This window comes from Piliocolobus tephrosceles, chromosome 1 (assembly GCF_002776525.5).
Source record: "Piliocolobus tephrosceles isolate RC106 chromosome 1, ASM277652v3, whole genome shotgun sequence".
Classification (NCBI taxonomy): domain Eukaryota; kingdom Metazoa; phylum Chordata; class Mammalia; order Primates; family Cercopithecidae; genus Piliocolobus; species Piliocolobus tephrosceles.
This window is the reverse complement of record NC_045434.1, coordinates 69,734,322-69,748,151: the sequence shown is the minus strand read 5'-3', so window position 1 is coordinate 69,748,151 and position 13,830 is coordinate 69,734,322. Positions and strand designations below refer to the sequence as shown.

Sequence of the window (13,830 nt, the reverse complement as noted above, 5' to 3'; positions counted from 1 at the left end):
CCGCCCGTCTAGGCCTCCCAAAGTGCTGGGATTACAGGCTTGAGCCACGCGCCCGGCCTTTGCATATTTGTCTTAATTCACCTACTAGACTACAAGCTCTTCGAGAGTTGGCACTATTCTTTTTTAAAAAAACAATTTTTTTAAGACATGAGCTTTCTATGTTGCCCAGGCTTGTCTTGAACTCCTGGGCTCAAGTGATTTTCCTGCCTCAACCTCCCAAGTAGCAGGTATACACCACTATACCTAGCTAGAACTGTTCTTTCATTATCTTTATATCACTCATAAAACCTGGCAGAAGGCCAGGCACAGTGGCATATGCCTGTAATCCCAACACTTTAGGAGGCTGAGGTGAGTGGATCACCTGAGGTCAGGAGTTCAACACCAGCCTGGCCAACATGGCGAAATCCAGTCTCTACTAAAAATACAAAAATTAGCCAAGTGTAATGGCATGGGCCTGTAATCCCAGCTACTCAGGAGGCTGAGGCAGGAGAATCACTTGAACCCAAGAGGCGGAAGTTATGGTGAGCCGAGATCGCACCACTGCATGTCAGCCTGGGCAACAGAGTGAGACTCTGTCTCAAAAGAAAAAAAAAAAAAAAAAAAAAAAACTGGCAGAAACCCAACATATGCAAGTTAACAAATATTACTAAATGAATGAGGAATACATGAATGGATGGATGAATATATGGATGGATGGAAAGATGGATGGATGAATGAGTGGATGGATGGACTGGAAGGGCGGATGGGGATGGATGGAAGCAAGGATGAAAGGGTGGATTGATAGCAATAGGGCTTTTCTGTAGTGCACAGACTCTGTAGCAGGGCTTACTGTGGCGATGTCACTTTTTTTCATGCCTGTGCTGGCACTTGGCATTGATTACTAAATCTGAGAAGCTGCACCATTATTGACTATCGGGGATTTAGCTGACTACCCAGAAGGTCTCAGGAACTGACCAGCTTGCACCAAGTTGTTCTGAAGGAGATGAAGAGTTTCCCGATGCTGTGCTCTCTGAGGGCTGGGTTTTTATTTTTCTGAGTCTAGTGAGAAGTTGCTTTGTAGGTTTTGCTCTTCTGCCTCGAACAAGAGCCTATAAGAAAAGTGCACATCGGGAAGGTGCTAATGAAGCCTGAACTTCCATGCCCAGAGCTGCTGCAGGTCAGGTGGGTGTGGGAGAGTCAATGGGTGCCCCACAGTGACAAGGGTGCCCGGAAACACTTCAATCCCTCCTTTTTGAAAAGGGCTGGGATTCCTCTCCTGGCACAGCTGTGCTTGGTCACTCAGACACGAGCACACATAACCCCCTGAAGAGCTCAGTATAAGAAGATTCTGGGCACCAGCCCTGGAGAGTCTGACTTCAGGCCATGGTTCATAACCCCAGATGCTACTCAGAGTCACCTCACCTTAGATGACTGAGCAGGAAGCTCCAGGGTGAGGGGCTGGGGGGCCTCTGAAGATCACCAGTTTGAGGGTTACTGACCTGGGCCATAAGAACAACAACTAACCTTACAGGCTTGCCCAGTTTTTAAAGCATACAACATACAAGATCCTAGAGGTAAAAGACAAAAATGAAGGGCTAAATATTCTCATTGTGAAGCGATTTCTTTACCTCACCAAAAATTTATACAAGCAATGAGGTTCCTAGTACATAAAGTAGAATTCAGTTGGCAAAAATTCACTTCTATGCCCAACTTTCCTCTGCTCACATATCTAATGTATACATCTAGTGTATCAAGTGAGACAAGCATATAGTAAAATAACTTTAAAAAGTGTACCTGAACGTCTTCTTTTGGTTCCTTAATCATTGAGCCCCTGAAAGTGGGCTGGGGAGAAGTCTGCTCTAAACATGCCCTGATGGGGAGATACTCACTGAGCCTGAATTTGCTGTTAGAAGGCCTCTCCCCCAATCCAGCAGAGCTCATGTGGCACCTCTCTCTCCAGAACCCCATGCAACACCAGCACTCCTGTTGGCTGCTGCTCTGAGGATGTCCAAGGGGAAAGCAGGATTTGTCCTTTCCTATCCCCACTGCCAGCTGAGCACATCCACAGTCAGGACTGACACCAATCAGTCCCCATATCCTGGCACCTGTCACTGTGTCCAGGACAAAGCAGTAGGGAGTCCCAAGGAACTAAATAAAAGTCAGGTCAGCGGACGCGGAGGAGAAAGGGTCCAAACCGGCTGGTCTGAACTCGGACTGAACCCAGTGAGTTTCTTAGGTCTTCCTCAAGCTCGAGTCGGGGGAGAGGGCCCCCAATCACAGAGGCCCAACCATTCATGTAGAACTGAGCAGGTCACCAGCCTGGGTCACCTGGGGAAACAAAGGCAGCACCAGGTGGGCCTCTTGTAGATCATGAGCAGTTAGGGATGAGGGCAAAACAGAGAAAGAGAAAAGGAATGGAAGAGTAGGAGGGAAGAAGGCAATAGACAGTGAAGGGCTGGGTGCGGTGGCTCACGCCTGTAATCCTAGCATTTTGGGAGGCCGAGTCTTGTGGATCATTTGAGGTAAGTTCGAGACCAGCCTGACCAACATGGAGAAACTCTGTCTCTACTAAAAATACAAAAATTAGTCAGGTGTGGTGGCAGACGCCTGTAATCCCAGCTACTCAGGAGGCTGGGGCAGGAGAATCGCTTGCACCCAGGAGGTGGAGGTTGCAGTGAGCCGAGAGTGCGCCAACACACTCCATCCTGGGTGACAGAGCGAGTCTTCACCTAAAAAAGAAAGACACTGAAGGAGAACAGGAGGAGGGGAACAAAGATGACCAAGAGGAAGGAAGTGGAGAAAGAGGAGAAGATAGAAGGAAGAGAGGTGCTCAGGGGAAAAAGGGAAAGGACAGGGAAGAGGAGGGAGAAAGAGAAGCCAGAGGGGCTCAAGGCGGACCAGCCTGCTCCCATTGGGTCACTGCAATTACATCCTCCATGCACACTCTCTAGACTTCCACCTGGGGCATCCCTCCGTGCCTGGCCTCACCAACCTTAGAGAGCTTTTGATGACCAGCTGGGGACAGATTTGCCACCAGGCTTGCGATCACCATGCCTGTCCCCTGGCTGGGTGTGCTCAGACCTTGGTTGGAAGGATACTGTAGGGTCTTCATGTAATTCTGGATCGCCTGGAGCCAGTCTGGGATCGTCATCGACAGCCTGTAGTTTGGGACCTGGGGTATTGAAGGCTGCGGAGGAATAGAGAAGAGGAAGTGTTTATCAAGGAGGAGCTCTGGGGCCCAGCTTCTGGGGACAGGCAGCGGGCTGAAGCCACCAGAGAGAGAGGTGCTCCTGAGAGCCAATGGCAGCATAGTCACCCTGGCGTGGTCACCTGATTGAGCAGTGCCTCCTCCATGAGGTCTCCCGGGAACAGTGAGTCCCTCATTGACGCTCTCCCTCTCTGAGTTCCCTCTGCGTCATGGTGGTTCTCTATGGCCCTCGGTGCTGTGTGAATACAGCTTTCTTCCCTGCAGGAGCCTAACGCCTCCCCCAGGACGGGCATGAAAGCACTCCATCAATGATTGCATAACACCTTTTGCTGCGTGGCCAGTGGTGATCCACTACAAGTGCTCTACTGCAGGGCAACATTTACTCAGAATATAAAGTGAATGGATGCCGGGCGCCGTGGCTCACGCTTGTAATTCCAGCACTACAGAGGCCAACGCAGGTGGATCACATGAGTCCAGGAGTTTGAGACCAGCCTGGCCAACATGGTGAAGCCCCATCTCTAAAATTTAAATAAATAAATAAATAAATAAATAAATAAATAAAGTGGTGCCCTAGAAAATTGCAACATGGCACCAAGAGTGCCACATCTCAATACCACCCTCCCTGCAACGCCCAGTGTGTCCCTTTCCCTGAGTCCTACTCCAGATGGATTAGGGAAGATCCCTCTTCTTGCCTTGACTCTCCCCAGGCAAGTGCAGCTCCTCTGACTCATGAGTCATCTTACCACTTTACCCCTCACAGCAGCTCAATCAACACATTCACCTCCAAGTCTGCCCCTCAGTCAACACCCCCTGAATGTCTACAACATAGCAGACAAAGTCCTGATCCCTGCCAGGAAGAGAAAGAACCAAAGGCAGGCAAGGACTGGAAAGGAGGAAGCAGCCCTATCCTGAAGGCCAAGAGCAAGAATGGACAGGGATGTCCAGTCAAGTCACTGCTGAGAAGCCAGGCACGGCTTGGGGTTTTCTTGGTTGGTTTTGTTTTTTGCTTTATTTCCCCTATATGTCTCTCGGTCTTCTGACCTCTGTCTTCCTGAGGTCCTTGGTGACAGAGAATCTCAGCCCACGTGGGTGGGGCTCCGGCAATGTTGCTGCTGGGAAGGAGAAAGGAGGCTCCTCCAGGCCAAGCCCCTTAAGGAGAAGCAGAAAGGGCCTGAGGACGGGTGACACCCACCCTCAGAGCAAACAGAGCAAGGGCGGCCCTGGGGATTTGGTGATCTGCTGATGGCAGGGGACTCTGCTGGGGAGATGCGGGGATGGCCCTGGGCAGCCAGGCCAGGCGGCAGAGCCAGACACTGCCTAAGGCTGTTCGGGGCTCTCTCTCTGGCTCTCCAGGCACCAGCCCCAGTGTGAGGCTGAGGGCATGCTGTCTCCCGCCTGGGCATCAGGCTCTTTCTCCATACTTCCACCCCTCTGGCTGCACTTACTGCAAATACTCCTTGACATTCCTTTCCTCTCACTGCCTCAATTCTCTCTTGGCTTTGAAATGTCCTACTTCACAGCAACTGCCTCGTCAGCTGGAAGGAAACTCATCAGAATCACACTTCCTGCATTACAGCCAAGGTATTATGTGTGTGTGCGTGAATGTGCGTGTGAATGTGAGTGTGTGTGCCCATTCAGGCACAGCTATTCTGCAAGCTCCATTTTGCGTATGACATGTCAACCCAAATCAATCACATTTCTGTCTGGGAGTGTCATTTCGGGGGCAAAACATTGAATATCTGTTCCCATCACACACACACACACACACACACACACACACACACACACACACAGCAAGTCAAAATGTAAAGTGTATCCTGTGTGTTTGCCCTAACATACACTAGAAAGTGTTTTATGTAAAAAATGTGCCAGAGATCTCCCAAGGTGAGGAGAGAAGGGGAGACGCGAACAAATATGTCTTTAGCACCTCCTATGTTTCAAGCTTTAGGCCCTGTATGAACGGGAGAGAAAGCCCAGAAGCAGAGGCAGAGAGGAGGGGAATTCTAGTTTATGAAGACATACGCAGGTTGGGTGCAGTGGCTGATGCCTGTAATCCCAGTACTTTGGGAGGCCAAGGTGGGTGGATCACTTGAGCCCAGAAGTTCGAGACCAGCCTGGGCAACATGGCAAGACCCCATCAATAAAAAAAAATAAAATAAAATAAATTAGCCGAGCATGGTGGTGCAGGCCTGTAGTTTCAGCTACTCAGCAGGCTGAGGTAGGAATATGGCTTGAGCCCAGCAGATCAAGGCTGTAGTGAGCCATAAATGAGCCACCATACTCCAGCTTGGGTGACAGAGCAAGACCCTGTCTCAAAACAAAAGACACAAACGTTTCTGCACAGAAAAACACAGTCTGAACCTCTTTAATAGAAAAGCTGGTAAGTGTGGGAAAACGCCCTGAAGAATCACCAGCCACCTAAGATATCCCCAGAGAGGTGTCCCTAGGCCAGAGCCTTGCTGGAGCCAGTAAGACTTGGCTCAAGAGTCTGCTGAAGGACTGACCACCAAATTATTTCAACCCCCTTCAAGCCCAACAGAGCCCACAAGAGCTGGATGGCAGGGTGGGAGCCGACGGCAGCTGGTCCTCAGAATAGCAACCCGATGGCGCCCAAGGGCTTTTAAAAACAGCTGCATGGTTACCTCAGCCTGACTGTGAGCAGAGTGCAGGAGCTGAGGCCACACTTCCTGCCCATTGGGAGGACAAACGTGTACATTCCCCAAGTCCCAGCTGGGGGCAGGGCTGTGGTGGGGAGGTGCAGAGACCGCAGACGGAATGATGTCATAGGCTACAGCTCACTCTGATGTCTGGGAGAGATGGCTGGGCTCACCCTGGAGGGTCCACTTCCAACCAGCGCCTCGGGCTGCCAACATTCCCACTGGCCATGGACTGTAAACCAGGTGGGCTTCCTGGAGTGTCATTAGGAGACACACACAACCAGGTCCAAAGCCCTGCTAAGCCACCTACTAGCTGTGGGCCCTGGTCAAGCTGCATGACCTCTCTAAGCCTCTGTTTTCTTCCTGATAAAATAGGAATAGTATCACCTACTTCCAACCTTCCAAGCTGGCTGTAAGCATTACATGACCTAATGCAAAAGTAGGCAGCTTGGGACTTGGCCTATGGTGCTCATTAAGTGTAAGCTGTGTTGGCCAGGCCCTGTGGCTCACGCCTTTGGGAGGCCATGGTGAGTGGATCACTTGAGGTCGGGAGTTTGAGACCAGCCTGGCCAACAGGGCGAAACCCCATGTCTACTAAAAATACAAATATCAGCTGGGCGTCGTGGCGGGCGCCTATAATCCCAGCTACTCAGGAGGCTGAGGCAGGAGAATTGCTTAAACCTGGGAGGCGGAGGTTGCAGTGATTGAACCACTGCACTCCGGCCTGGGTGTCAGAGCAACACTCCATCTCAAAAAAAAAAAAAAGGTGTAAGCTGTGTTATTATTCATCACCAATATATTGTCAGGGGTCTAGGCTGAAACCTGAATGATCCATACTTTTCTGAAACTGGAAAACAGAATCAGCAGCAGCAGAGTCCCTGGACACTCAACTTGGGAGCTTCACATCATGAAGATACCTTCCCACCTTAATGGAGAGGATGAAAACGTTCACTGCTCCCTGGGGATGCACTGATGACAATAAGTTAATATCCTTAATTCATTATGAGTTCATGCAAAGTGACAAGAAAACTCTTTAGGCCTCAGTGAAAATAAAAATGGCCCCCAAAGGTAGAAGCAACCCGTGTCCATTGACAGGTGAATGAATAAACAAAATGTGGCATCCCACAGAATACACGATGGTATACAATGGAACATTATTCAGTCTTTAAAAGGAAAGACGTTTTGACACATGCTATCACATGGATGAAACCTGATGACATTTTGCTAAATGAAATAAGCCAATCACAAAAGGACAAATATTGAATAATTCCTCTTACATAAGGTTCCTAGAGTAGTCAAAGTCATAGAGACGCAAAGTGGAATGGTGGTTGCCAGGGGCTGGGGAGAGAGGGAAATGGAAAGTCAGTATTGAATGGGTACAAGGTTTCAGTTAGGAAGACGAAAAACGTCTGGAGATGGATGGTGGTGACGGCTACACAACAATGTGAAGGTACTCAGTGCCACAGAGTTGTACACTTAAAAATGGTAAATTACATGATATATCTCTCTCTCCACAATTTTAAGAGCCACGAAAAGCCAATTCACAAAACAAGAAAAGCAAATAGTAACCAAATATTTGAAGAAATTGTTTAAATGCTCCAATAATATCAGAAACGCAAATTAAAAGCCATTGCAAAATGTCATTTTCCACCTCTCCAATTAGCAAAAACACACTGAAATGCAGATACCCAATGCTGGTAAGGATGCTCTCCTACAGGACCGAGGCAAACATAAATTGGTACAAGCTTTTTAGGAAAAGCCCAGGGCACATCCCTTTTCTCTGTTCGTGACTGAGCCCCATAGAGCCCCTTCTCATGCTATTTTCCTGCCAGATTTCATCAATTGCTGTACTACCTGAAACTCCAGCTTTGATTTTCTGTGCCCTTCCCCTCAAGGGTCTCACCACCTGCTGCTTACATTAGCCCCACAGCCATGGCCAGGCTGATGAAGGCAGAATCTAGAGGAAACAGATAGAAACCAACCTCTTCACACAGGCACTGTGACTGTTTTCTACGGGTGGAGGCCCCAGAAAACTTGGGGGCTAGCGGGCACGAGGAGGGAGTGGAGTAGACAGAAAGACGGTGTTCAAGAGAAAGAATAATGAAAACAAACCACAGGCAAAGCTCTTGTGAGGAGCCTCTCTTCTACTCTGTTCTTGTGAAACACAACCGACCTGTCGGAAGAATGCAAGGGAAGTGATACGGACCGGCACAGTTGTGTAACTGACACTGCCGTGTGGGAGAGAAGGGAAAGACCAGAAAAGGAGCCAGGGAGGCAGTAAGAACCCCAGGCACTAGGAATCTTTAACAAGAGCAAGGAGAATTCAAAACCTTTTGTCATCTCTACTCTGAAAACACTATGCAGGCACCAGGCAGAAGAATCTTCTCTGACAGCTTGGGAAGAGAAGCACAAAACAGCACCCGCGAGCCCAGGATGAGCCCCAGGCTCCTGCAACAGAGGCAGCCAGGAATCTGTGAATGACCTGGGACAGAGGTGCAGGACAGACAGACAGACAGAAGGTTCTCAATCCAGGACTGGGGAGGGAAGGAGCTGCCCGCAAGAGCTGGCAGCGGGCAGGGACGGCCCTTGACTGCAGCCAGGTCTCTAGTACCAAACACTCCCGTGTCTTCACTCAGGTGAAACTCAGTCCTCTAAATGTGAATTATTTTCCAACTGGGAATCAACATGAGAATAAGGCACAAGAAGTGGGTCTGCAAGAAACTGACTGCTGTTTCTTGCTGAATCCATCCTGGTTTTCTGCCCCAAGGAGAGTCTAGTTCCAGGCTGTTAAGAAAGAGGAGGATCGTCCTAGAATTTTCCTAGAATGTCCACTGTTTTTTTCGGGGCTGGTCATTCTCTCTGAGCCTCGCTTCCCATCTGCTATTATCCTCCAACTGACTCTTGCTGTTTCCGTAAAGTCTCTCTGAAAAAATCCTGCCTCTGACCTGGTCAATTGCTATCTTCAGACCCAACAACCACCAGGGGAGAGGCCTGGAGTCACAAATTTAGAAGGAGGATCTCAAAGCAGGGGAATCCCTGAAAGGAGGGGACATCGGGACCCTTCAGGCAGAAGTTACCATGGCTGCTAAGGGAATGTCCTGTAGTCAAAGGAAGTGTCATTTAGTCCTCCATGCAGGTCCTTGAAAACCTCCCCCATCCACTTCTTTTGCTTCTTAGGCTATATTCAATGGCCAAAAATGATTAATCCCCCTGAAGCCCGCCAAGCTTTTACCGCTGCTGCCACCCACCACCCTTCTTCTGTACAAATTCCTCAGTAAGATATTGATTTGGTTGATGGAGAAAAGGACTCGACCCCAGAGGAAAGAGTCTGCCAAGCTGAGCACAGGAACAATCCTCTAATCCGAGAGGAGTAGCCCCTGGAAAAGGGAGTTTTTGAGGCTCTTTCCATGTTAAGGCCTAGGCAGGGGTCAGGGCTTGGGGAATGTCGGGGCCAGGGGAGATACCATGATAGGACTGGGGATAGAGAACCAACCATTAAGATGCAATGTGAGAGAAATGTTAAGTTCTTTATATTTAGGGCCAAAAAGCTGACTGTCCACATTTGGGCTGGGGATTCCTGGTTTGGAAGCAGTTTTCATGTGACCTTTTAGTTACTATGAAAAGTACAATATGATATGGCCACTGTATAAAAAAGGGAAGACTGGCCAGGCGCGGTGGCTCACACCTGTACTTTGGGAGGCTGAGGTGGGCAGATCATGAGGTCATGAGTTTAAGACCAGCCTGACCAATATGGTGAAACCCCGTCTTACTAAAAATACAAAAAATAGCGGGGTGTGGTGGCACATGCCTGTAATCCCAGCTACTCAGGAGGCTGAGGCAGGAGAATTGCTTGAACCCGGGAGGCGGAGTTTGCAGTGAAGCAAGATGATGCCACTGCACTCCAGCCTGGGCGACAGAGCAAGACTCCATCTGAAAACAAAGGGAACACTTTCTTAAGAACACAGCATTCAGCTACAATAATGGAAAAATCAGGTACAGGTCTCAGGAAGTAGCAGTCTGTGTTCTAAACTGCTCAGACATGATTTAGAATACTGTGTTTCATATGTGCTTGCAAATGACTAATGACAAACTAGGAATTGTCTCAGAAGGAGGAGGGTGAGTTGGTCTGGGAATTATGATACATAAGAAAGGGCAAAAGACCAGGTGCGGTGGCTCATGCCTGTAATCCCACTACGTTGGGAAGCCACTGGAGGAGAATTGCTCAAGCCTAGAAGTTTGAGACCAGTCTGGGAAACACAGTGAGACCTTGTCTCTACAAGAAAATTTTTTTTAAGTTAGCCAGGTTGAGTGGTATGTGTCTGTAGTCCCAGCTACAATCAGGAGGCTGAGGTGGGAGGATTGCTTGAACCTGGGAGGTTGAGGCTGCAGTGAGCCATGATCACACACTGCAGTCCAGCCTGGGTGACAGAGGAAGGCCTTGTCTCCAAAAAAAGAAAAAAGGAAAGGGCAAAAGGAGCTATCTGTGGACAAAGAAGGCTAAAGGAAGAAGCAGAAGCAGAATGATAGAAAAAGTCACAGTCCTGAGGGCTCATAGTCCAGCAGACCTCTAGCATCACACAGATCAGCATTAGTGACCTGGAGACTCACGGGTCATAACATCATGAGATTTTAGTTGGAAAGAACTTACAAAGTCAGCTCTATTCCCATTTTATAGATGAGAAAACTAAGGGCAGAGATTTTAAGTGAAGACCTCACTTAAGTGAGGCACAAGGGCTGGATGTCACACAACCAAGACTAGGATTGATGTTTACTCCAAGTCCCTTCCAACCTAAGAGCACTCTCTCATAACATTCAAGGGTGCTGCGAGTAGCAAAGGAAGTTGCCAATGCTCTGCCCTGATTCCAAAGGCAACACGATAATCAGTGATGAAATGTGATTTGGGGGTGGGAGGGTGCTGCGAGGAGGATTTATGGTTGGTCTAAGAGCTTCCTAACAGTCAACTCTGGCCAGGCCTGAGATCAGCTGCCTGGGAAGCAGCAAGCTCCCCATTCCCAAGAGGTCTTCAGAAAGAGGAGGGGATTCTGTTGAGAGGTGGGAGACTGATCTCTACAAACAGGAAAATGCCATGATTCCCACACAGAGAATGCACCCCCCACCCGCCCCCATACATGGTTGGGGGAAGGATGAAAGCACAATTAGAGGCAGGGTTGGTGCTGGTGCTACTAAGGAAGGCAGCATGGGACAGTAGGAACGGGCGTGTTTTTCCTTGTGGTCACTTTTCTTCCAAGTTTAAGGGCTTTCGGCTCCTCACTGGAGGAAAAATTCTCAAGTCAGAACTGCAAACCAGGAACAAGGTTGTTCTCATGTTCAAGAACTCAGCAAGGGTAATTATGGTTGACACTAAAGCAGGCAAGATTCTAGCTGGGCACAATGAAGATCTCCTTGACCAGCAGAGTAACAGAACACTGTAACTGACTGCAGCAGTAAGTTTAGAGGCTCTGTCACTTCCCCAAGGACACACACAGCTTTCTGGCCTGCAGGCTCAGATGCTCAGCTGTCACCAGGCTGGGGACTCAACCAGATGGCCTTCCGGGTCTCAAGTCTGGCATTCCTAGACCTGCCCAGGAATCTTCTCAGCCGTACCAGCGTCCCCAGGGTCCAGGGGAAGCCATCCGTCACGCTATAACCCCGAGGCTCGGCAGCATTTCTCCCCAGTTTGCATTTTGATGTTTCATATAACGTATCTACTCCCACCAGGGGACATCTCCCTCCCTCGGTAACGATATCCTTAGCCACCAAACCCAAATGGCTCACTGGCTTCTTTCCAAGGCAAAAAGAGAGTTTCACTCCTCAGCCTCTTTTTCTATCCAGTGAGACTAATTCATCATGTGTACTGGAAAGTCCCTTTTAAGTCTCAGCCAAAAGTCTTTCTTTTTTCTTGGAGCCCAAATAAGCTGGGAAGAGAGAGAGAGAGAGTTCACTGTTTTGCAAGTTTCAGAGGTGAAAGTCACTGTCATAAAAAAAAAAAAAAAAAAAAAATTGGCAAAAAGTCTGGAAATGATTCACACTGAGAAGTCTGACTGGTTGATTTCAAATTCATTCACAGCTTAATAAATCATTTGCTGGGGGAAGAGGGGAGCAGAGGAGGAGCAAGACACTCCAAAGAGAACAAGCAGAGTGGGATCCCTGAGGTCTATGCATTCTTTGGCATCGCTGGTACCTGCTGGCTCTAGCTTTTGCTGAAGGAGGATGTATGTGGGGGTGAGTAAATAATAGAGTTTGGCTGGACGTTCAAAGACACCTTGGCACAATCCAATTACATAGTCCCAGGATAGCAAGCCCACTACCTCTCCCTTCCCCATTTCTTAGGCTTCCAATCTAAACATCTCAATTAGAAAAGGGCTGGCAGGGAGGAATGGGGAGAGGAAGAGAGTTTGTAGCAGGACCAGGAAAATGGAGATTGCCTCTATTTGCTATGTACAGGCTGAAACGGTCCCCTCTTTGCCTACCTACCCCCAGCCCCCCAACCCCGCCCTGGAAGCCACTGACCTTTGCCAAGAAGGCGGCGTTCCTGATGGCGCCCACCATTTCTCCCCCCTTAGGGTGCACCTTGGCCACGTGCATCCACATGCGCTCCCAGGTGTGGCTGTCGATGGGGAAGCCGCTCTTGTTAACGTGGAACAGCACCCCGCCGTCTTTGTCCTCTTCCTCTGAGCCCCCGCTGGTGGCGAGGCTCACGGGCCGCGCGTGGCTGCTCCGGGACCGGGTACCTTTGGCGCCTTTGGGGTGGGGGCAGCGGTGAGTGTCGGCCGCGGAGCCGGTCATGGTGGGGCCTGGGCGGGGAGCGAGGTACTGGGGGCGCGCGGCGGCGGCGGCGGCGGCGGGGGGCGTGTGCGCGCGGGCGCGGCGCGGGGATCAGCGCCCCGCGGGGGCGGCCTTCTCCATGCCTCTTGCTGCGGCAGGACGCGCCAAGGGGGAGCGGCGGCGGGAGCTCCGCGGAGACTCCCTGCTTACCCGCGGTGCCTGAAATCAGCGGAGACACAGCTGACACTACAGCTAAGTGGACCACAGAGGAACCGAGTAAGGGGCCCCGGAGTGTCTCCACGACACCCCCCGCTTCCCCCTGCACGCTGACAACCTCCCTGGGAATCGATGACGGGTTTCCAGCCCTGCTATTACCTAGAAAGGCAGCTCAAAATGTGCCACGAAGCTTCACATACATCTAAACCCCGGGGGTTGGGGATGGAGGGGCACAAGGAGCGTGGGGGATGCGGTGCGCAAGGTGTGTGGAGAAGAAAGACAGCTTGTGTAGCGTGAAGGAACAGGAGGTTCCCGCAAGGCTCCACACATTCCTAGGTCCTCAGATGTGGCCGAGAGAGGAGCGGAGCCAGGAACCTGCCGGCACGTGAGCGTCCAGGGCTGGCGCGAGGGCGCTGCAGCAGCCTTCGCTTGCAAGGCGGCCCGCTTTCTTCCAGGAAGCCCTCCCGGACCCCGGCGAGGACCTAGTGGAAAGAGCTCCATCTGCCCCCTTTTCCCCGAGTTCCAGCGCCTAGCACCGGGAGGGACTGGTTGCAGGCGGGCGAAGCGCAGGAAGGGCGCGCGGCAGCTCCAGCATCCTACCTCGGGACGGTCGGCTTCATGGCTGCAGAGCCTCTCCGGGCGGCGGGACAGTGGGGGCTGCTGCTGCTGCTGCTGCTGGGCCTGGGACTAGGGCTGGGGCTGCTGGGGCTTGCTGCGGCCGTCGCCTCATTCCATGTCCCATTCTCGAATGTTATTCTGTGACATATAACCGAGTCACCCGGGCAGCCGCCGATGTTCCGAATGCGTCCATTGGCCACCGCAACAAAGAGGGGCGGGTCCTGGGCTCGGGACTCTACAACCCCGAGCTCCGCGAAGCTCTGATTGGCTCCAGGGGTTCCCTGGCGGGAGGGGACTGGAGTAGGGGGAGCCTGGCTGCCACGCGAAATCCGATCGCTGTCGTGTCCTGGGAGCCCCGCGGGCTGGAGCGTTTGGCCATGGGACTTA

At 50.8% G+C, this 13,830-nt stretch overlaps 1 protein-coding gene across 4 annotated transcripts in view; it reads right to left on the bottom strand.

Annotated features, from left to right (window-relative positions):
- VASH2 (vasohibin 2) overlaps positions 1-13,628 on the bottom strand; it is a 40,044-nt gene extending 26,416 nt beyond the window's left edge. For 2 of the 4 annotated variants that reach the window (XM_023203777.2, XM_023203778.2), the window contains exons 1-3: positions 13,426-13,628; positions 12,355-12,828; positions 3,078-3,166 (exon numbers count right to left, since the gene is read on the bottom strand). In XM_023203777.2, coding sequence (XP_023059545.1) covers positions 3,078-3,166; positions 12,355-12,630 — 365 coding nt within the window. In that variant the 5' untranslated portion in view covers positions 12,631-12,828; positions 13,426-13,628. The remainder of the gene's footprint in view (positions 1-3,077; positions 3,167-12,354; positions 12,829-13,425) is intronic. The other 2 variants (XM_023203779.2, XM_023203780.2) reach the window with 2 other exon arrangements.
- Positions 13,629-13,830: the final 202 nt, after the last annotated feature.